Source organism: Lontra canadensis, unplaced genomic scaffold, assembly GCF_010015895.1.
Source record: "Lontra canadensis isolate GAN:19392208 unplaced genomic scaffold, GSC_riverotter_1.0 scaffold3, whole genome shotgun sequence".
Taxonomy (NCBI): domain Eukaryota; kingdom Metazoa; phylum Chordata; class Mammalia; order Carnivora; family Mustelidae; genus Lontra; species Lontra canadensis.
The window spans coordinates 30,137,810-30,161,524 of NW_022630997.1; the positions used below are offsets into that span (position 1 = coordinate 30,137,810).

Below are 23,715 nucleotides of genomic sequence, written 5' to 3' on the forward strand. Positions count from 1 at the left end.
CCTCACATCAGTAGAGGGGGCATATGGCCCTTCCCACTGAGTCTAAGCTGAACCTGTGACTCACTTTGACCAACAAATGCTGTGGAAGCAAGGTCAGCTCGTTCAAGGCCTAAGCCTTCGGAGGACCTGGAAGTTTCTGCCTTTGTGCCTTTGGGAGCCCTGAGCTATTATGTGGCCTGATGGAGAATTCACTTGGAGGAGCACGGATGGAGGCTGGACAGAGAGTGCTACATGGAGAAGAACCCAGAATGCTATTATAACAGCTTCAATCAAGGCCCCAGGCATCTGGCCCAGCCCACGAGACTCCTGTCATTGGAGACAGCCCAATGAGATGCCATCTGTGTGAATAAGGAAGACATCTTAAATGGTCCAGCCCACCCATCACCTTGGGGTGCAAAGACGGGCTGTCCCTGATGAGGCTGTCAGAATTACTACCCCACAGGCATCGTGAGAAAGAATGACATAGTTTGCTAACTGGGTGGCACTTTGTCACACAGCAACAGGTAGCTGAAGAACCGATCAAGCCCATTTTACTCCAGCCTACTTACTTTCTGCAAGTGTAGAAAAATATAAGTGCATTCTATTTTACTATGAGATGAGTCTCTCTTCATTAGTTTGATCATTACTTCATGGTCACTTTCCAGCAAAGGAGCAGGAACCAGAAAAAAGATTCCAGTTATAAAGGGACATAGAGACATGGAACCAAGTCAGCCCTTTTTTGCAAGCCTGTATGAAATACTACAGAATTTCCTTGGTGAAAACAGTTCCCTTCCCTACACATCAAGGCTTTTGCTCCCCGCTCCACTTTTCTCACTGATTTTGGCAGGTTTGCAACATTTTACTAGGTCATTGTCATTTTCAGGCTGTGATTAATGACACCAATAGTGTTCATTTCTTCCTAGAACATATCACTTCATTTTTAGGTCCTGGACAAAGCCCAGCTGAACCCGCAACCCCGGTACCTCATTCCTCCTGCAGAAGCCACAACTGCACAAGGGGAAGACCAGGAGACCTACCACCAGGTAGGACCACATTTAATACCAGGTGCGCCAACTGAGAATCCTTCCAAGTCATTTAAATTATCTGAGCCTCTGTTTCCCCACTGGTAAAAACAGAGACAAATAATACTCCCAAGAAAACTGCAATGAGGACAAACCATGAAAAGGTCCAGCACCACACCTGCTTGCTCAGTCCAGTTCGTACCCTCTCCTCTGCACTCATTAGAGCATGGATTCTCCAGGTTTTCCTCAACAAGAACTGCCTTGTTCTGTTACTCAATCCTTTCATCCTGCTGCGGAGCCCCTTATTCTGTGAGGACGGGAACTTGGGTGGTTTTGTTTTGGGTTTTTTTTTTTCTCTCCCTCTTCCCACCCCCTGGACCTCATCTCAGGGTCCTGTGAGTCTGTCTCTCCTCTCTCTTCACACTTGCCCAGACACCACCCTAGCTGAGCCACCTTCGATGTGGTCCTGCAGACATGGATTTCGAACTGTTGCTCCCATTCCTAGGCCATTCCCCATGCAATAAACAGAGAGAGTTTTTGATACAAAAACCTCAGAGAGTCATCCTCTCCTCCTTTGCAAGGCTTCTTGCTACCCTAGGGATAAAACTCCATCCATAAGCAGGGCTCCAGCCATCCTTCGCCTGCCCCATCTGGCACATTTCCCACTCTCCCCCTCTGCTCCCACCCCAGCCGCCTGCAGCAGGCTCCTTCCTGCCTGGTTAATTGCTACTCATCTTTCAGGGCCCTGGTTGAATGTCACCATCTAGGAGATGGCTTCCCCGACCTCCACCCCTTCCTCTAAATTAGATTTAATCAGGTCTTCCCCCACCTCCATTCCCATTATTCTTTCTCAGCATCTTATTTTTCCCTATTATTATCACTTGTCACAATCTGTCATTGTATATTCATTTGTGGGCTTATTTATTCAGTCTGTCTGCACTGGCAGCATCTCTTGGTCCCCATGAGAGACACAGGATCCAGGGACAGTGTCCATCTTGTTAGCCCGGCATGTCCTATACAGAGGACCGAGCCGTGATCACAGCCAGCACCCACAGGATAGATGACTACCAGGGGTGGTGGGGAGGACTTCCAGCCCCACCAATGCCCAGCGCTGTCCTCAGTACCCAGGGCTGGCCTCATGAAGGCAGAATCATTTCAGCTAGTTTGTCTTTGGCTGTGGATTTTAGTAGGGTCACTTCACCAGCAGAAACGACCTGTTTCGAATGGCCTTGGAGGGAAGGGCAGCAGAACTCAATCAAGGGTCCTGGACACACTACCTCTACCCTGCAGGACGAGCGTCACGTTGTGGGGGAGGGGCTCCGCTAATGCAGGGTACTGAGGGCAAAGGCAAAGAAGAAGAAATCTGGCCAGAAGGAGCTTAAGTGAGTCATCATGTGAGAAAGACAAATATGTGTGTTCATCCACAAGTACCTGGGGGTGGTCTGTGTGGTACAACCGAGGCAGCAGTCTCACCATGATGCACAGGACCCCAGGGTGCATGATCACAGCGTCCCCTTCATCCACCCTGCAGAGAGAGGGCAAGCAGGATATCAGCTTTGAGTTTTCTAGTCTCTTCTGTTTTTCACAAACCTTTCTGAATCTTTCTCTGATAGGCCACAAGACACATCCTTATTCTACCACATATGATCTATATAACTTTGAACTAATTAATCTGAGCCTAATTTTCCCCAGCTGTATGTGGAACCCATAATACCATACTTCTCTCAGAGAGACATAGAATAATGCTTTTGGGCCCCAGGACACAGTGGCTGGCTCATAGTCGATACTCAACGTAAGTAAGTTGCCTGGTCCTCTCCCCTTCCCTCCGGGCATAAAGGAGATAGACAGGCTCTCCGTTTATGTTAAACACGTACGCACAAGCATTTCTGAGTCCCTTCAAGGTGTGTAGGCATACTCAACTCTGCCCTACCCCCTGAATGCAACTCAAAACTCACATAGAACAAATAAGCAGTTCTCTGATGACTCTGAAAAGTAAATGGTAGCAGAGAAGGAAACCAAACCCACAGCACCATTCAACTGCATTGAATTTTCTGGGGTATCTCCCTCCAGAATTCCTGGGTATGGGCTCAGAGGGCATCTGAAAACAGAAATGTGCACCATGTACAGACAAGGACAGAGTGCCAAGAAAACATCTCTGTTTCTGGGCTGAGGAACAGAAAAGTAGGCTCCTACAGGTCACAGAGCATGGAGGAGAAGCCCTGAGATGTTCTTTGTTAAGTTCCTTCGTTCTTTCTCAGTCAGACTCCAGACAACCTCATAGCAGTAGCAGCAGCCAGGCAGGTGTCTGAGTGTCTAGGAGAAGACAAATCCTTCTCTCTAACCAGAAGAACTATGGTTCTAAGAGTGTAGGCAAAATCTCCATCGCTCTTGTCTCTCTATTTCCTTTCCTTGCTTGGCACCAGAAACAGATGCAGTGGTAGGAGGTACATGGCAAAGCAGGAAAACTAAAGCCTCAGCTTCCTAGACAGAGGAGAAGGAAGAGACCCCTGGTAGACATGAAGTGTTGGGGAGACATGAAGAGGAGGAGGCTTAAGAAAGTCAGACTTTGTATCAACCTCTGGCCTCGATTCTGAGTTGCATGTGTGGATGTGACCCTTAACCACATTCCTAAGGCTTTGAGAACTGAACTCAAGGGTAAAGACCACCCATGACTGGCTACTGCATGGGGCAAATATAGGGTAGATCAAACCTCACTGCCAAGTCTGTGAAGCCAAACTAATAACAGAAACATGGTCCACAGAAAGGTGGGTAAGAACTTTCAGGCTAAACCTAACCTGGTTGCTTGCCTGGTGAAACAAAACAATCAGCATTCTCCAGATGTCAACAAAAGCCAGAGTTCATAACGTTCAAAATATCCAGGACACAATTTGATATTACTTAGCATAGAACAAAGCAGGGAAATATCAATACCTCACACAGAAAAAGATAATCAACAGATGACAAGGCTGAGATGACCCAGATGTTGAAACTATCAGACAAAAATTTTATTTTTTTTAATCAGGCAAAAACTTTAAATCTGCTGTTTATATACCACACTCTAAGGAATAAGGGTGAATATTATTGAAATGGATGAAAAACAAAGAAGTTTCAGCAAAGAAATGGGAGCAATAAAAAAGAACCAAATGGAAATTTAAGATCTGAAAATACAATAACAAATTTAAAAATCTCACTAAGTGCAAACAATAAGAAAATGAGATGAAAGAGAGTCCATGAATTTAAGGACAGATCAATAGAAATTGCCCAGTCTGAACAACAAAAAGGAAAAAGATTTTTTAAAGTGTAAGAAATCCTCTAGGAGAACACAGGCAGTAACCTCTTTGATATCGGCCACAGCAACCTCCTTCACGACATGTCCCCAGAGGCAAAGGAAACAAATGCTAAGATTCTCAACAAGATCCTAGCTAATAGGATCCAACAGTATACTAAAAAGATTTATCCACCATGACCAGGTGGGATTTGTTCATGGGATGTAAAAGTGGTTCAACATTCGCAAATTAATGTGATAGAACAAATCAATAAGAGAAGAGAGAAGAACCCCATGGTCCTCCTAATTGATGCAGAAAAAGCATTTGACAAGATACAGCAACCGTTCCTGATTAAAACAATTCAAAGTATAGGGATAGAGGGAACATTCCTCAACTTCATAAAATCTATCTATGAAAAACCCACAGTGAACGTCATCCTCAATGGGGAAAAGCTGACAGCCTTCCCTTTGACATCAGGAACACGACAAGGATGCCCACTCTCGCCACTCTTGTTCAACATAGTATTAGAAGTCCTAGCAACAGCAATCACACAACAAAGAGAAATAAAAGGTATTCGAATTGGCAATGAAGAAGTCAAATTCTCTCTCTTCATACATGACATGATACTTTATATGGAAAATTCAAAACACTCCACCCCCAAACTACTAGAACTCATACAGCAATTCAGTAATGTTGCAGGATATAAAATCAATGTACAGAAATCAGTTGCTTTCTTATACACTAACAATGAAACTATAGAAAGGAAAATGAGAGAATTGATTCCGTTTACTATAGCACCAAGAACCATAAGATACCTGAAAAGAGGTAAAGGATCTGTACTGGAGGAACTACAGAACACTCATAAAAGAAAATGAAGAAGACCCGAAAAAACAGAAGACCATTCCATGCTCGTGGATCAGAAGAATAAACATTGTTAAAATGTGTATACTATCTAGAGCAATCTATACTTCCAACGGCATCCCAATAAAAATTCCACCAGCATTTTTCAAAGAGCTGGAACAAACAATCTTAAAATTTGTACAGAAGCAGAAGAGACCCTAAATTGCTAAGGAAATGTTGAAAAAGAAAAACAAAACTGGGGGCATCACGTTGCCTGATTTCAAGCTTTACTACAAAACTGTGGTCACCAAGACAGCATGGTATTGGCACAAAAACAGACACATAGACCAGTGGAACAGAGTAGAGAGCCCAGATATGGACCCTCAACTCTATGGTCAAATAATCTTCGACAAAACAGGAAAAAATATACAGTGGAAAAAAGACAGTCTCTTCAACAAATGGTGCTGGGAAAATTGGACAGCTATGTGTAGAAGAACGAAACTCGACCATTCTCTTATACCATACACAAAGATAAACTCGCAATGAATAAATGACCTCAACGTGAGGCAGGAATCTATCAAAATCCTAGAGGAGAACATAGGCAGTAACCTCTTCTTTGGCCACAGCAACTTCTTTTAAGATATATCTCCAAAGGCAAAGGAAACAAAAGTGAAAATGAACTTTTGGGACTTCATCAAGATCAAAAGCTTCTGCACAGCAAAGGAAACAGTCAACAAAACAAGGAGGAAACCCACAGAATGGGAGAAGATACTCGCAAATGATACTACAGACAAAGGGTTGGTATACAAGATCTATAAAGAAGTCCTCAAACTCAACACACACAAAAGAGATAATCATGTCAAAATGGGCAGAAGACATGAACAGACACTTCTCCAAAGAAGACATACAAATGGCTAACAGTACATGAAAAAATGTTCATCATCATTAGCCATCTGGGAGATTCAAATCAAAACCACACTGAGATACCACCTTACACCAGTTAGAATGGCCAAAATTAACAATGCAGTAAACAACATGTGTTGGAAAGGATGTGGAGAAAGGGGAGGGGGACCCTCTTACACTGTTGGTAGGAATGCAAGTTGGTGCAGCCACTTTGGAAAACAGTGTGGAGATTCCTTAAGAAATTAAAAATAGAGCTTCCCTATGACCCTGCAATTGCACTATTGGGTTTTACCCCAAAGATACAGATGTAATGAAAAGAAGGGCCATCTGTACCCCAATGTTCAAAGCAGCAATGGCCCTTCAATGGACAAATGGATAATGAAGATATGGTCCATGTATACAATAGAGCATTATGCCTCCATCAGAAAGGATAAATACCCAACTTTTGTATCAACATGGATGGGACTGGAAGAGATTATGCTGAGTGAAATAAGTCAAGCAGAGAGAGTCAATTATCATATGGTTTCACTTACTTGTGGAGCATAAGGAATAACACGGAGGACATGGGGAAACAGAGAGGAGAAGTGAGTTGGGGGAAATCGGAAGGGGAAATAAACCATGAGAGACTGTGGACTCTGAGAAACAAACTAAGGGTTTTGAAGGGGAGGGGATGGGGGGTTGGGTGGGCCTGGTGGTGGGAATTATGAAGGGCACGTATTGCATGGAGCACTGGGTGTGGTGCATAAACAATGAATTCTGGAGCACTGAAAAGAAATTTAAAAAACAAAATGAAAAAAAAAAAAAAAGATGCCCAGCACCTGGGGCCAAGTTCTTTAAGTTTAATGTGCTTAAAAATAAAAGAGAAGCTTTAAAAAAAAATTTAAAAAATAAAGAATAGAAACCTAAACTCCAATCCCAGTGACTGTGGTTCAGGAAATCTGGTTTATGAGATTATATTTTAGAACTTTCACAACTGATTCTGATGCAGGCAGGTAGGCTATAGGCCATACTGGGAGAAGCGTTGCTCTGAGGTGTGGATCCCAAGAGCAGGAATGAGGGTAGGGGTTCCGAATGCCAAGGAGGGTGGACAGATAGTGGTAACCCACATGACCTAGTGATCCTGAATGGCTCAATCTATCTTGCAAAAGACCTGTGCATGTAACTGAAAGTTATAATCCAAAGGTTATAATCCAAGATTATATACATGATTATCTATATCTCTCAAGGCCTAGAGCTGAGGACAGGGGAAGAGGAGTGCTTGGTCGAGTTTTACAATGTAAGAGTGATGTCATTTCATTCAAAGAATCCCGAGGCCTGTGGGGATATCGGAACCAGTGGGACCACATCACATCACACAGAGCCTGCGTTTGGCTATCCCCATCTCCCCACCCTGTGACCTCGGAAGCGGCACATGGTAAGGCATGGTGCTCGGATCCATCCCTGTATTTTTCCTGCTTAGCTGTGGAAGTCAGACTATCCCTCATCCAGACGATAGCCAAATTCTCTGGGCAGGCTCAAGCTACGCTATCTCTTCTTACTAAGGTCAGTGGATTCCTGAGTGATTAATTGGAAAATTAAAAGGAATACAATCTCATTTTGGCAGTCTGCACGGGCTACCCAAGACAACCACCACCTTCTCCCAAACCAGATCTTCCACCAGGGCTTCCCTATCAGGGCCTGCGCCAGCCCCTCCTCCCCCACACTCATCCCATTGGCTACCAAGGCCGGACAGTATGTCCTAAATAGGTCTCAAAAGGTTCTCCTGTGAGCAACCTGTTGTCTGGATGCCAGTCATCGCCATCACTCCGGGGGAGAGACCCCCAGTTCCTGCCTTCCTCCCCCTCCTCATTCTCATTTCTATCCATCTTTCTCCCTCCACATTCTCTCTCTCTCTCTCACACACACACACACACACACACACACACACACTCATACACAAAACCACAGTCACACATTCACACACATACACACACATCAGAGTGGCCTCTGCAACTTGTCTGCCTGCTCCCCCACGAAATACTATCCCCCACGAAATACTATCCCCCCCCCCCACGAAATACTATCCCCTGCCAGGCTATGGGTCATTCATGCCTGGACCCCCTTCCAGGCTCACGTCTCAGCACTGCCCTCAAGTGTGTGGCTCTAAGTCCATCATCCCTGCCAAGGCCTTGGGCTTTCCTCACTCAGTGTGGCTGCTGTGAGGTCTGTATTTCAGGCTTGGGAATGCCTTTTCCAAACCCTCCCATTCCAGGCACCTGTCTCTCTCATCCTGGCTTAGCTCAGGGATCGTCTCACCCAGGAAGGCCCCATGGAACCCCTCTCCCAGGCTGTGTCAGGTGCGCTGCCCCATTCCCCCTTATTTTCTGGGGCTGCCCTGGGTGGCATCCACCAGTGGTATAATGATCCGCTCACACTTCTGATTCTCCCACACCCAGCTGTAGGGCTAGGGCAGGGGGTCATTTGTCCTTCCTCCAAGTACTCACCAGTGCCTGGCCCCGAGCACTTGGCACCAATCGGGCATTCCCTGAGTGCTTACTGAAATTCTGGACTTGCATTCTCCAGACTAGATGTGTACCAGGGGGTGAGCCAGAGAGGCACAGGTAGGAGCAGCCTTCTGAAGGAAGAGCCGTGCCACCACTATCTGGGAGACATGTTAGGGACACGCTAGGGTGGCCATCCTGCAGCAGAGCGGGGACTAGGTCTGCACTAGGCTGCATGGCAGCTGCACAGTCAGAGATCTCAAAAGCCATAATAAGAGGGGCTCCTGGGGGCCTCAGTTCGTTAAGCGGCTGCCTTCAGCTCAGATCAGGTCATGATATCCCAGAGTCCTGGGATTGAGCCCCAAGACGGGCTTCGAGACCAGCTTCCTGCTCAGCAAGGAGCAGGCTTCTCCCTCTGCCCCGCCCCTCAATACGCGTGCGCATGCGCTCTCTCACAATCTCTCGCTCTGTCACTCTCTCTCAAATAAAGAAATAAAATCTTAAAAAAAAAAAAAGAGCCACAAGAAACCATAGTCCTCGCTATGGCACCAAATCCTGTATATCCTGTTTTTTTCCCCCAAAACATACATACCTATGATAAATTTTAATTTATAAATTAGGCACAGTAAGAGATCAATAGCAACTAATAATAAATAGAAAAATTCTAATAATACGCGGTAATAAAAGTTATGTGAATGTGGTCTGTCTCTCCAAATATCTTCTTGTGACTTACACACCCCTCCTGTGGCGACGGAAGTGATAAAATACCTAGAGACGGAGTCACGTGGATGACACAGGCATGGGACTCCGCATCAGGCTACTCTTGGCCTGCCTACGATTCCTCAGAAGGAGGATCACCTGCTTCCAGACCGTGGCTGGCTGCCAGAAGTGAAACTGCCGAAAATGAAACGTCAGTTGCGGGTCAAGGCTGACTAGTGCATGGCGGTTTAAGAGAAAGCTCCCTGCAAAGCCACAGCTCCACAGGAGGGACAAGAGGCTTTGGGCAGATGCTTCCTCCTCAGCTGGGTTCTCAAACCTGAGATGCACAGCCAACACCTAATGTTCTCACATGTGCACAAGCACAAGTTCCCCCATAATGTCTGCATGGGCACATGCCACTCATTCAATTCTGGTCATCCAGAGGAGCATGGAAAAGCAAGCCCGGTTTGAATGGCAGGTGTGACAGAGCAAAACCCCTTCGGGAGGGGACAGCTCAGGGGAGTTACCAGGGAAAAAGCCAGGCCACCCTCCAACACTGCCCCAGGCATTGAATCTTGGAGAACGGGGTGCTGATGTCAAGGAGGACTGAGTGAGGGCATCAGAGGGACACCCTCCAAAATGCTTCTATCCCAGGGCCCCAGGCCTCAGAGAGAGCTGCAAAAAGTCAGGCCCTCATGCAGCCTGGTCTGCAGAGCTTCTGACTCCAGCAAACCCCTAAACTATCCTAGAAGCATGGGTATGTAGAAATATTTGAGCCACAACTACTGTGAAAAAGGCAAAAGGTTCACATACTTCAACTTCACAGTTTGCCAAGTTATTCTCGCTGGGTCTTTTGAATTGAGAGCATATATTATATACATCAGAAAGTAAAATCTTACTGGGTTTTCAATGTCATGATATTTACTGAGTGATTATTAATTCCAGATGAATAGCAGCAGAGGAGGACAAAGGACTGGTTAGGGCTCTGGTCATCCCCTGCCACCTTGTCTTTGCCTGGTACACACTGCCTTCTTGGGCAGCATGTCCCCTTACAGATGTGCATTATAGCCACAACTTGGGTTCAAACTCTAAGTCATTGATATTGTCCCTTTTGTTGATAATAATGAGCGGAAGTCCGCCCATAAGGCTCAGCAGAGGCCAGGAGAGGTCGAAGCCTAGGCAGGAACCAAGTCCTCTGACAGCCAACAGAGTCTTGCACATTGCACATGTATTTGGGCAATTCCATAATATATAACTTCCATTTTGTGAGCAATGTTACTTACTTAAATCATTGTTGTTACATGAATTAAACCAACTAATGCTTGTGAAAAGCTGAGCACAGCATCTGGCACACAAGTACCTGGGAGACAGTAGCTGTGGTCATGATGACCAGCACCGTTATCATCTCCAACCCCCACCTCATGGCAGCCCTCAAAGTGGATACTTTTATTACCACTGCCTTCAAATCAGGAAATTGAAGCTCACAGAGATAAAGCAATAGGCCCAAGGAACATGGCCATGAAGGCATAGAGCATTTGGTCTGAGTCCAAGGCCCACAGCCTCTGCCCCTCCTCCCTGGAGAGCAAGGCCCACTTTGCACAGACAGTGCTGAGCCAAGGCACTTGTCCAAGAAGATGCCAAGAGTTCATGGTGGACAGGGATGAGCAACCTGTCCCCCATTCTCAGCCCACCGCCCTGCCTTTATCCCCCAGATTCTCTCATGAGAGGCTAGGGTTTCACTTATTCTCTAACCATTAGGAAAGGTCAAGGGTGATGTATCTTTTTTAATGAGGAAAAAATTGCTCTATTTATGAAATCTGACTCTTATACATTTAAAAATTACTCATCATGAAACCAAGGTGACATCTGACACAGGATTAATCGGTAAAGAATGTGGGTTAATGCCGTCCATAGGTTAGAGACCAACTTTAAACTGTAAGCTATTGTGTCAGAACATTTGGAAAATCATTGCCATTATTGTGGGAGTTTCCAGAAGAAGCAGGAAGAACACATACCCACAGAAACACACAGACACACAGACACACACACAGGTTTTGGAAATAGACCTGGGATTATAATCTGATTCTATTGCTTAATTACTAAATGTGTGACTTTGGCCATTTATCCTTTCTTAGCTTTGGTTTCTTTATTAGTAAAGTTCTAGGATTAGAAGGGAATTAAATGAATAGAAGTGTTTAGAGCTTAGCCCCCAGAGACATTTGAAAAATGACTATGGCTTCTCATCACTCAAAACCACTTACTAATGTCTTCTGGTGCCGACAACTATTTCCCTGCCCTCTAACAGCTGGTAGAATAAGGTTCAATGCTGAGATACCAAATTGACCTCCATGCTCTCCACGTGGCCAGGGTAGAGACCTCCTCAAGGACACCCTTCCCCAGAACAGAGAGATCAGGGAGCCTCAGAAAGGGAATTCTCCCCGAGACAAAGCAAGAAGAGAAGGACCTGGAATCTGGTCAAAGCCATCTCATAAGGTGCAGCTGTGGTACCACTGCAGTGAGAAATGTCATGATCTTGAGAAACAAGAACAAAGCAGGAGGCATCATGCTCCCTGATTTCAAGAGATATTACAAAGAATAATCAAAATAGTATGGCATTGGCATAAGTTACATAGATTAGTGGAACAGAATAGAGAGATCAGATCAACCCACATATATGTTGTCAATTAATTTACAACAAAGGAGCCAAGACGATGCAGTGAGGAAAGGACAGTCTTTTCAATGAATGCTGTTGAGAAAAAACTAGACAGCCACATGCAAAAGGATGAAACTGGACCATCGCCTTACACATACACAGAAATTAACCCAAAATGGATTAAAGACTTGCTGTGAACATATAACCTGAAACCATAAAGCTGCTAAAAGAAAACAGATGGTAAGTTCCTTGACATTGGTCTTGGCAATGATTTTATGGATTTGACACAAAAAGCAAAAACAACAAAAGCAAAAATGAGCCAGTAGAACTAATATTAAATTTAAAAACTTCTGTACAGCAAAACAAACCATCAGTGAAACAAAAAGGGAACCTACAGAATTAGAGAAAATGTTTTTCAAATTGTATATATGATAAAGCGTCAATACCCAAAATATATAGAGTTCATACAACTCAATACTAAAAAAAAAAAAAAAAAATCCAATCAAAAATGGGCAGAACGGGTTGCCTGGATGGCTCAGTTGCTTAAGCAACTGCCTTTGGCTCAGATCATGATCCCAGAGTCCTGGGATCAAGCCCCGCATTGGGCTCCTTGCTCAGCTAGAAGCCTGCTTCTCCCTCTCCCTCTGCCTTCTGCTCTCCCTGCTTGTGTTCTCTCTCTCTGTATGTCAAATAAATCAATAAAATCTTTTTTAAAAAATGGGCAGAACATCCAAAGAGATGTTTCAAAGAAGATATATAGGTGATGAAAAAGTGCTTTATATCACTAATCATTAAAGACAGCAAATCAATACCACAATGAGACACCACCTCAACACCTGTTAGAATGTCAAAAAAGACAAGAAATAACAAGTGTTGGTGAGGAACACTCATGTGCTACTGGTGGGAATGTAAATGGGTGCAGCCATTATGGAAAACAATATGAAGATATCTCAAAAAGTTAAAAATAGAGTTACCATATGATCCAGCAATTCTACTTCTGGATATTTACCCGAAGAAAGTGAAAACACCAACTTAAAAAGATACATGTACCCCTATGTTTATTGCAGCATTCTTTACCATAGCCAGGGTACAGAAACAACCTAAGTGACCGTTAATGAATGAATGGATGAAGATGTGGTACAAGTACATAGTGGAATATTACTCAGCCATAAAAAAGAAGGAAATCTTGTCATTTGTGACAACATGGATGGACCTTGAGGGCATTATGCTAAGTGAAATACTTAGAGAAAGACAAATACCATATGATCTCACTTACATGTAAAATCTAAAAATAAAAAAAGAGTTCATAGATACAGAGAATACACAGAGGGTTGCCAGAAGCAAGGCTTAGAGGGTTGGCAAAATAAGTGAAGGCAGTCAAAAGGTACAAATTTCCAGTTTTAAAATAAATAAGTCATGGGAACATAAGGTACAACTACAGTTGTGACTACAGTTAATATTACTATATTGCATATTTGACTATAGTTGGTGGTGACCACCAGTTAATGGTGGTGACTACAGTTAATATTACTATATTGTGTATTTGGAAGTTGCAAGGAGAATAAAACTTGAAAGCACTTATCACAAGAAAAAAAATTGTAACTAGTGTGGTGATGGATGCTAATTACTAGACTTACTGTGGTGGTCATTTCCCAATATATACAAATACTGAGGGGTGCCTGGGTGACTTAGTTGGTTGAGCATCCTCCAAGTCTTGGTTTCTGCTCAGGTTATGACCTCAAGGCTTGTGAGCTCAAGCCCCATGTCAAGCTCTACACTCAGTGAAAAGTCTGCTTGAGATTCTCTCTCTCTGCCCCTCAGCCCACTCAAGCATTCTCTCTCTCTCTCTCATGTAGTCTTTAAAATATTTATATATACAAATACTGAATAACTATGTTTTATACCTGTAAGTAATATAATGGTATATGTCAATTATACCTCAACAAAAAATATATGAATATGAATACATGCCTTATTTGTTGGATTAGCTAAAATTAGATTTAGATTAGATTGATCATGGCCCAAAATTAATATTAGGCAACAGTAATATATACATTGGAAATGTAAGTGTACATTTAAGAGTTGAATTAAGTTTACATATTACACATGGAACACATATATATTGGAAAGAGGATGAAGATAAATAGCAATGGTAAACAGAGTAAAGGATTAAACATTATGAGGAGGACTGTTAAATTATTTTAGTGCAATCACTAAAAGACTAATAGAGAGTATAAGATCCAAGTTAGTCAATGGGAAAAATTAAAATAAAAAATTAAAATTCCAATAATTCAAAAGAAGACAAGGAAAAAAATCAAAAGAAAAAGGGGGACCATGGAAAATACAAAATAGCAAAGTAAAAATCGTTCCAAACATATTAGTAATTATAAACATGTAAACAAAGCACATGCTTCCATAACCAAAAAATACCACACTGGGTTAAATGACAAAATAAAGCAAAAACAAAACCAACTCTTTAGTGTTGAGAAAAGAAACACCTAAAACATTAGGACCCAGAAAGCTTGAAACAATAGAATTTTTTTTTTTAATTCCTGGCACATTCTAACCAAAAGAAAGCTGGCATTGCCTTTTTATGGGTACACAAAATTGTTTTTATGGCAAAATATATTATTGGGGATAAAGAGGGTCACCATAGAAGGGGAAAATTTCTGATTCCATGAGATGATGTAAAAATTGTCAAGATGTGTGATTCCAATATCCTCAGATGTAAGGCAAAAATGAACAGAAATTGGCAAATCTATCACTACGATGAAAAATATCTAACACCTCTTTGGTTAGGTTTATTCCCAGGTATCTTATGGTTCTTGGTGCTATAGTAAATGGAATCAATTCTCCAATTTCCCTTTCTATATTTTCATAGTTAGTGTATAAGAAAGCCACTGATTTCTGTACATTGACTTTGTATCCTGCCACGTTGCTGAATTGTTGTATGAGTTCTAGTAGTTTGGGGATGGAGTCGTTTGGGTTTTCCATATAAAGAATCATGTCATCTGTGAAGAGAGAGAGTTTGACTTCTTCATTGCCAATTTGGATACCTTTTATTTCTCTTTGTTGTATGATTGCTGTTGCTAGGACTTCTAATACTATGTTGAACAAGAGTGGTGAGAATGGGCATCCTTGTCGTGTTCCTGATCTCAACGGGAAGGCTGCAAGCTTTTTCCCATTGAGGATGATATCTGCTGTGGATCTTTCATAGATAGATTTGATGAAGTTCAGGAATGTTCCCTCTATCCCTATACTTTGAAGCGTTTTAATCAGGAATGGATGCTGGATTTTGCAAAATGCATTTTCTGCATCAATTGAGAGGACCATGTGGTTCTTCTCTCTTTTCTTATTGATTTGTTCTATCACATTGATTGATTTGCGAATGTTGAACCATCCTTGTAGCCCAGGAATGAATCCCACCTGGTCATGGTGGATAATCTTTTTAATGTGCTGTTGGATCCTGTTTGCTAGGATTTTCTTGAGAATCTTAGCATCCATATTCATCAGTGATATTGGTCTGAAATTCTCCTTTTTGGTAGGGTCCTTGCCTGGTTTGGGGATTAAGGTAATGCTGGCTTCATAGAAAGAGTCTGGAAGTTTTCCTTCTGCTTCAATTTTTTGAAACAGCTTCAGGAGAAGAGGTGTTATTTCTTCTTTGAAAGTTTGGTAGAATTCCCCAGGGAATCCATCAGGTCCTGGGCTCTTGTTTTTTGGGAGGTTTTTGATCACTGCTTCAATCTTGTTACTAGATATCAGTCTATTCAGGTTGTCAATTTCTTCCTGGTTCAATTTTCGGAGTTTATAGTTTTCCAGGAATACATCCATTTCATCTAGGTTGCTTAGCTTATTGGTATATAACTGTTGATAATAACTTCTGATGATCGTTTCTACTTCCTTGGTGTTAGTTGTGATCTCTCCCTTTTCATTCATAATTTTATGAATTTGGGCTTTCTCTCTTTTCTTTTGGATTAGTGTGGCCAATGGTTTATCGATCTTATTGATTCTTTCAAAAAACCAGCTTCTAGTTTCATTGATATGTTCTACTGTATCTCTGGTTTCTACCTCATTGATCTCTGCTCTAATCTTGATGTACAGAAATCAGTGGCTTTCTTATACACTAACAATGAAAATACAGAAAGGGAAATTAGAGAATCGATTCCATTTACTATAGCACCAAGAACCATAAGATACCTGGGAATAAACCTAACCAAAGAGGTAAAGGATCTGTACTCGAGGAACCACACAACTCTCATGAAAGAAATTGAAGAAAATACAAAAAGATGGAAGACCATTCCATGTTCTTGGATCGGAAGAATAAACATTGTTAAAATGTCTATACTGCCTAGAGCAATCTATACTTTTAATGCCATTCCGATAAAAATTCCACCGGTATTTTTCAAAGAGCTGGAGCAAATAATCCAGAAATTTGTATGGAACCAGAAGAGACCCCGTATCGCTAAGGAAATGTTGAAAAACAAAAATAAAACTGGGGGCATCACGTTGCCTGATTTCAAGCTTTACTACAAAGCTGTGATCACCAAGACAGCATGGTACTGGCATAAAAACAGACACATAGACCAGCGGAACAGAGTAGAGAGCCCAGATATGGACCCTCAACTCTATGGTCAAATAATCTTCGACAAAACAGGAAAAAATATACAGTGGAAAAAAGACAGTTTCTTCAATAAATGGTGCTGGAAAAATTGGACAGCTATATGTAGAAGAATGAAACTCGACCATTCTCTTATACCATACACAAAGATAAACTCGCAATGAATAAATGACCTCAACGTGAGGCAGGAATCTATCAAAATCCTAGAGGAGAACATAGGCAGTAACCTCTTCTTTGGCCACAGCAACTTCTTTCAAGATATATCTCCAAAGGCAAAGGAAACAAAAGCCAAAATAAACTTTTCGGACTTCATCAAAATCAAAAGTTTCTGCACAGCAAAGGAAACAGTCAAGAAAACAAAGAGGCAACCCACGGAATGGGACAAGATATTTGCAAATGACAGTACAGATAAAAGGTTGATATCCAGGATCTATAAAGAACTCCTCAAACTCAACACACACAAAACAAATAATCATATCAAAAAATGGGCAGAAGATACGAACAGACACTTCTCCAATGAAGACATACAAATGGCTATCAGACACATGAAAAAATGTTCATCATCACTAGCCATCAGGGAGATTCAAATTAAAACCACATTGAGATATCACCTTACACCAGTTAGAATGGCCAAAATTAGCAAGATAGGAAACAACATGTGTTGGGGGGGATGTGGAGAAAGGGGAACCCTCTTACACTGTTGGTGGGAATACAAGTTGGTGCAGCCACTTTGGAGAACAGTGTGGAGATTCCTCAAGAAATTAAAAATAGAGCTTCCCTATGACCCTACAATTGCACTACTGGGTATTTACCCCAAAGATACAGATGTAGTGAAAAGAAGGGCCAACTGTACCCCCAATGTTTATGGCAGCAATGGCCACGGTCACCAAACTGTGGAAAGAACCAAGATGCCCTTCAACGGACGAATGGATAAGGAAGATGTGGTCCATATACACTATGGAGTATTATGCCTCCATCAGAAAGGATAAATACCCAACTTTTGTAGCAACATGGATGGGACTGGAAGAGATTATGCTGAGTGAAATAAGTCAAGCAGAGAGAGCCAATTATCATATGGTTTCACTTATTTGTGGAGCATAACAAATAGCATGGAGGACAAGGGGAGTTAGAGAGGAGAAGGGAGTTTGAGGAAATTGGAAGGGGAGGTGAACCATGAGAGACTATGGACTCTGAAAAACAATCTGAGGGGTTTGAAGCGGCGGGGGGTGGGAGGTTGGGGGAACCAGGTGGTGGGTATTGGAGAGGGCACGGATTGCATGGAGCACTGGGTGTGGTGCAAAAACAAGGAATACTGTTATGCTAAAAATTAAAATTAAAATTAAAAAAATGTAAAAAAAAATATCTAACACAGCGTAGTAACTGATGTATCAAGCAGATTAAATAATCTGAAAATTTGAAGAAGACAATAGATGAATTTGATGTAAAGGACAGAAATAGAACACTGAGTGTTACAACTGGAAAATGTGCATTCTTTTCAAGCACTCATGGAACACTTATGAAGATTAGTCACATGGAAGGCCACAAGGTCAAGTTCAACTAATTTCAGAGCATTGCCATCATACAGCCCACCTTCTCTCATGATGATAAAATTAGAACTCAACAACAATGAAAGATGACCAAAAATACTCTGTAACTTTGGAAATTCATAATTCAAATAAGACTCAAGAATCAAGTCAGAAAGGAAATTAAAATATTTAGGACTAAATAATATCGAAAGTGCAACATAATGAAAGTTGCATGATACAGCTCGAGTAAAGTGACAGAAATTTGCACTTAAAAAGTCTCCTAATCAATTAAATTAAAGAGAAGAATACCAGAATGAACTCAAAGAAAGTAGAGGACATAATAAGAACAACCAAATGAAAACAGAATTAGAAAGCATACGTATGAGAGATAGGAAAAGCTGGAAGTTGGCCCCTGAGACACACTGATAAATAAAAATCTGTCAAAAATGCTGGGGTGTTGGGGTGCAGGGGAAAGAAAAGCAGCAAATGATGTCAGGTGCAAAAAGTTAAAAGGATATTGGGAACAGCCTTATTTATGCCAGCCAGTAAATTAGAACTCAGAATGGGAAAATGAACTCGAAAAATTACTGAGAATGATTCAAGAAGAAATATAAGTTAATTCTCACAAAAATAAATCTTCTTACAAGGAAACATGGGGCTTATGAGGTTTTCACTGGCAAATTCTGTCACAAAGCTAAGGAATAGGAACAGTGATCTTTATTTATATAACTCTTCCAGAGAATAGAAGAGACAACACTGCCCGACTCACTTTAGGCGCCTACCATAAACTCGATAGTGAAAATAGTCAAGAAAAGAGTGTGAAAGGCCAATCTTTCTCATGAACAAAAGTCCTTTTCAAAAAATCAGCAAATCAAAGGCAGGAATAAATACTTCATGAGCAAGTTGGTGTCTGTGCAAATGCAAGGTTAGAAAACCAATTAATTTAGCAGATTAGCTGGAGAAACAGGAACAATGATATGATTATCTAAGTGGTTGGAGATTTGTCATTCGTCCCCCTCACCAACAACCCCCAGCACTGCTGTATGGCCAATCCAACATTTTTGGATAAATGGGTACAATGTCTCTCAGAAGGGAGTCCCATGGCAGCAAGTGTCAGACAGTATGGAGAGGTAGAAAGCAAGATAGTTTATTGCAATATTAATTTGTGTTTTGTCATTGCTACCTAAGGAGAATAAAAAAGATAACCCACCCTTTGGGGCACCTGGGTGGCTCAGTGGGTTAAAGCCCCTGCCATCGGCTCAGTTCATGATCCCAGGGTCCTGGAATCAAGCCCCACATCGGGCTCTCTGCTCAGCAGGGAGCCTGCTTCCTCCTCTCTCTCTGCCTGCCTCTCTGCCTACTTGTGATCTCTTTTAAATAAATAAATAAATAAAATCTTAAAAAGAAAAAAAAACGATAACCCACTATTGCTGTTATGTTCTTTCATTTTCTTCCCCTGCAATTCCAAAGGAAGGAGCAGTGTTCTTTGTGCTCAATCGCTTTAATGGAAGTCTGTTTTGCAGGAATGAAAGTAAAGCGTTGTCTACAAAAGTCTGGGCTCATGGAGGAATGGGCCTGAGAGGTGAGCAGAGATGACTGTCTTTGTTACGAGAAGTGGAAGCAGCCAGAATGAACAGTAGAAAAGGTTACTGTGGTTATCCTGCAAGCCAAATGACCTCATCTCTGGCAGAGCAGAGGCACGGGTGGGGCAAAGGCTGCCCAGGACAGCAGGGTGGCTGGGCACAGGCACCAAGCCTCCCCGGAGCAGCAGCAAAGATGGCGATGGAGAAAGTGAGCTTATCGGCAGAGTTCTGCCCTTGGCTTTCAAGATCTGAGAAGCCCCCCAGTTCTTGTATAACTCAAAAGCATCCTCTAACCACATATTGACTCAGATTAGTTCTCTGCCAGTTCCCACAGTAGAGGAGATTGGAGTCAAAGTTAACTTGATTTAAAGGGAAGAAAGACACGTGACATTTGTGCACCCTCCCACACACCCCCCCACCACCGCCCTAGTTTGTAGGTCTAGGCTTCCGACCTACTACACATGCACAGGATATTGGGGAGAAAACGGGAGAGAGAAAGGCACTCGTGACACAATTACAGAAGCAGGCGGCAAAGCTCTACCTCTCCTCCATGTCTGGCCACTGCTTGAAGTTGCCTTGGGCATCCCTACCAGCTTCTTTCTTCTGGGCATTCACAGCTGGGTCCTGCCCAGCCCTTGGGGACTCCTTCAGGTCTCTGCGTAGGTGAAGGGTGCCACTGGCCATGCTGTCCAGAAAGCTGAGGATCTGGAGGCAGCTCTGTATCTTGGGTGGGAATGGGCTCCTAGAGGTAAAGGCCACACTCAGCAAATCAGCAAATGGCCTGGCTTTTGTGTCCGCCCCGGAGTGCCGAGGGGCTCCCTCTTCCTCCTGGGCTCCGAAACAGCCCAGCAAACAGAGGTCTTCAGCCAACTTCTCAAAAAGCCCATTCCTCTTGAAGAAGTCACCATTGACGGGGTCCAGGTGCAATGCCGCGGACAAAGCACAAAGGGTGTGCAGGACCAGGTCCAGGGTCTGGCTGGGGGACACCATCGCCCACGTCTGCTGCGGGGGCTCCTGGAGCGACCCCTCCAGGTCAGAGAGCAGCGACAAGAGTCCATTGAAGCCACTGGACACTCTGAAAGCAGCACGGCCTTTGGGGGTCTCCAGGATCCTGAGGAGAGACTGAAACACCAACAGGATATAAATGAGGAAAGCCCAGGAGGCAGCTTGTTAAGGCCAAGCTCCCGCACACCACTACCAAGGCCTCACGCGTGCTCTTCCCTGGTCAAGTTGTGGGAGCAGCGGGCTACCTGAGAGTGATTCTGAAACCATGTGTACCTTGTTCCTCTTCCTTTTAGTTAGGTTTCCCCTCAGTGCCTCCTTTCAAATGAATGCTGCCAAGGCCTATGCTCAGGGTTTGTACTGGTTTCCTATCCTGGGTCTTAACTTCGGTGCATCTCCCTCCAGGAAGTGTCCTTTGACCGCTGAATTATACTGCCCCCAGGTCAAGGGCTCACACAGCCCCCTGTCCGTTGTTGAACCAGACTCTCTTCACACTGCCATGAAGTGACTTGGAAATTGTCTCAGCCCTCCACTAGACTGAAGCTCCGTGAGATCAGGCAACTCTGTGCCATGGAATGTAGCACACACTTCATAAATGTTTGCTGAATGAGTGGGATGAGCCATCCCTTGTACTGCAAAGACTCACAGTGAAATCGCCATAAGGTAGCTTATCATTATTTGTCTCCCTTTCTATGCAAACATGAGTGCCTCTGTTAAAGGAAGAAAGGTGGGAAAGTGAATCTGCTTGATATCTGGTGTGAAAATATGAAGGAATCAAGGTAGAGGAGAGAAACGTTTAACGGAAGGAAGCATAATTCTTTATGCTTAGAGCATGTGTGAATTTTAGGCTATCATGACATTCATGGCAGAATCTGCCTTCTCTAGATCACTGAGCTATTCCTAGACAAACTTTTGTTTCCTTCTAAAATCAAACATTTATTGAGCACTTACAATGTGCCATTCATTGAGGACAGTGTGTGGTGTACATTAGGTATTCGACAAATGTTTTGGAGGGAGGGAGGGGGGCAGGAGAGAAGGAAGGAAGGAAGGAGGGAAGGAGATAAGGAAGGAAGGAAGGAAGGGAAGGAGAGAAGGAAGGGAAGGAGAGAAGGAAGGAAGGAAGGAAGGAAAGGAGAGAAGGAAGGAAGGAAGGAAGGAAGGAAGGAAGGAAGGAAAATATATGGCCTAACTACTTCTGAATCTGGCTCAAAACCCAGGGAAATTTGATTTTATAGGCAGGTCCTCAAAAGAAGCATATAGACTGTTAAAGCAGGTTCTCCAGAAGGGTGATGCTTAATGAGTGTGAAGTTCAACCCCATGTCTCCCCACTAGCCACTGGAGCAACACTAAGCTTTCAAGACAAGCAAGGCCTTTCTCCATGTTGACAGCACCATAGCAGCAGCAGCCTGTCCCTACACACCACCATGCGACTTGGGGCCAGGACAAGCCACACACAGATCTGCTACATCTGTGCCTGCCTTATATGAGCAACTCACTCCCAACAGAATATTATTTCTTCCACCAAGTTGGAAACCCACTCTGACCTTGAAGTGTGTTGGTGGTGGTGGTCTCTTCCCACCAACTGACATTCCATGTAAAAGGATGAGCACTGGTATATGGTAGAGGATGGCCTTTTGCCTGGTCACCAATCACCAAGACATTGGGAAATTTTAAGTTCTAGGATGTTAAACCCTCTAAACTGATAGGAGTGCTTTCTGCGTCTCCTAGAACTAGTAGGAGGTTGTTGAAGGTAAATGAATTGAATGAAACTATGCCATTTATCACAAGGACACATGACAAACAAGTATGAAAAAAGGAAAATGATCAAAAAACAAACAAATCAAATTACAGACACTGGGTGACCACCAAACTCCCCTCTTATCCAAGAAGCCACCTTCCAATCATCTAATGTGACACCGGGTATCGTTCAAAAGGACTCTATACTTCAGAGTGTTGAGAGCAGATACTTTTAAAACAGAGCAACCCAATGGAAGTCCTTCTTAAGACCCATGTCTCGCAGAGGGTCTGTGCCCTGTAATTCCTAGGTGGCTCCTTTCTCCTCCTGTTGGGAGGGGGGAGGAGAAAGAAATGGCTGTCCTTAATTGTTGCTTTGTTTGATTTATTAAATTCAAAATCATTATCTAAAATGGGGGTAATCTCATTAGAACTTAGACGGCTCTATTATTTCTTGGGATGGGGTTAATTTCATATTTGCAGAGTCATAAAGTAAAGAGTCCAAAATCCAATTACAAAGGCTTAATTTCATAGCAACTAAAGAGAAACATTTCTATCATAAAGGAAAATAAATACTGTGCTACTTCGGGAAACGATTTGTCAGGAACTGGGGGCCTAGGAGGAGGGTCTCCATTACTGTCATTCAACTTTGCGTGGCAATGCATCACCAGGGCTTGCAAGCCTGCGGAAGGGAGTAAATTTAATCAGCTGAAGTCAAAGTAATCAGGCTAGGGTTGACACATTTCAAGAAAGGTCAACGTTAAGCACATTTTCTCCTCCTTAACTCAGTTACCATGTCATCGTCTCGGAGTTAGTATCCCTCCAGCTTGAATCTATAAAATGGATGTCTGCTGCAAAGCGTTAACGACATTAGGACTAACCGGATTTATTTCACATTCTATTATGTGTTATTCCTCATAATTTTCCATGTGTCATGCTGGAAGACTCGTGAGGTAATGTGATTAAGCCCAGAGTTGAACAGCTAAATGTATATTAGCAGATCAATCTGAATTTGTGCATAACCCAATCACAGTCCCACTGGCAGTGGGGAGGAAATTCATTTGCTTACATTATTCTTTAACTCAATTATCATTTGCCAGGATTAGGTGGTGAAGTCACATGTGCTTGTGTGTTGGTATGAAGTACCACCTGGATTTTGGAAACTGCCCGAAGGCGGGTGTTTCTGGAGGAATTCTCTCCTCCAAAGCTGCTGCCCAACTGCCTCAGGGAAAGGAAGTGAAGGAAGTGAAGGTCACACCTGGATAGAAATGCATGTCAGAGATGGCAAAACTTGGAGGGGGAGGTCTACCTTTGAGGCCACCCCACTCCCATCATTTCCCCCTCATCCTACATCTGACTCACTTTGCAGGCCCAGTGCTTCGGGCAGAGTCCACGCTCAGCTTCTAAAGA

At 43.0% G+C, this 23,715-nt stretch overlaps 1 protein-coding gene across 4 annotated transcripts in view; it reads right to left on the minus strand.

Annotated features, from left to right (window-relative positions):
• Positions 1–23,715, minus strand: part of WDFY4 (WDFY family member 4) — a 267,773-nt gene that overhangs the window by 197,337 nt on the left and 46,721 nt on the right. For all 4 annotated transcript variants that reach the window (XM_032837856.1, XM_032837848.1, XM_032837867.1 and 1 more), the window contains exons 12-13: positions 20,111–20,691; positions 2,433–2,526 (exon numbers count right to left, since the gene is read on the minus strand). In XM_032837856.1, the coding sequence (XP_032693747.1) occupies positions 2,433–2,526; positions 20,111–20,691 (675 nt within the window). The remainder of the gene's footprint in view (positions 1–2,432; positions 2,527–20,110; positions 20,692–23,715) is intronic.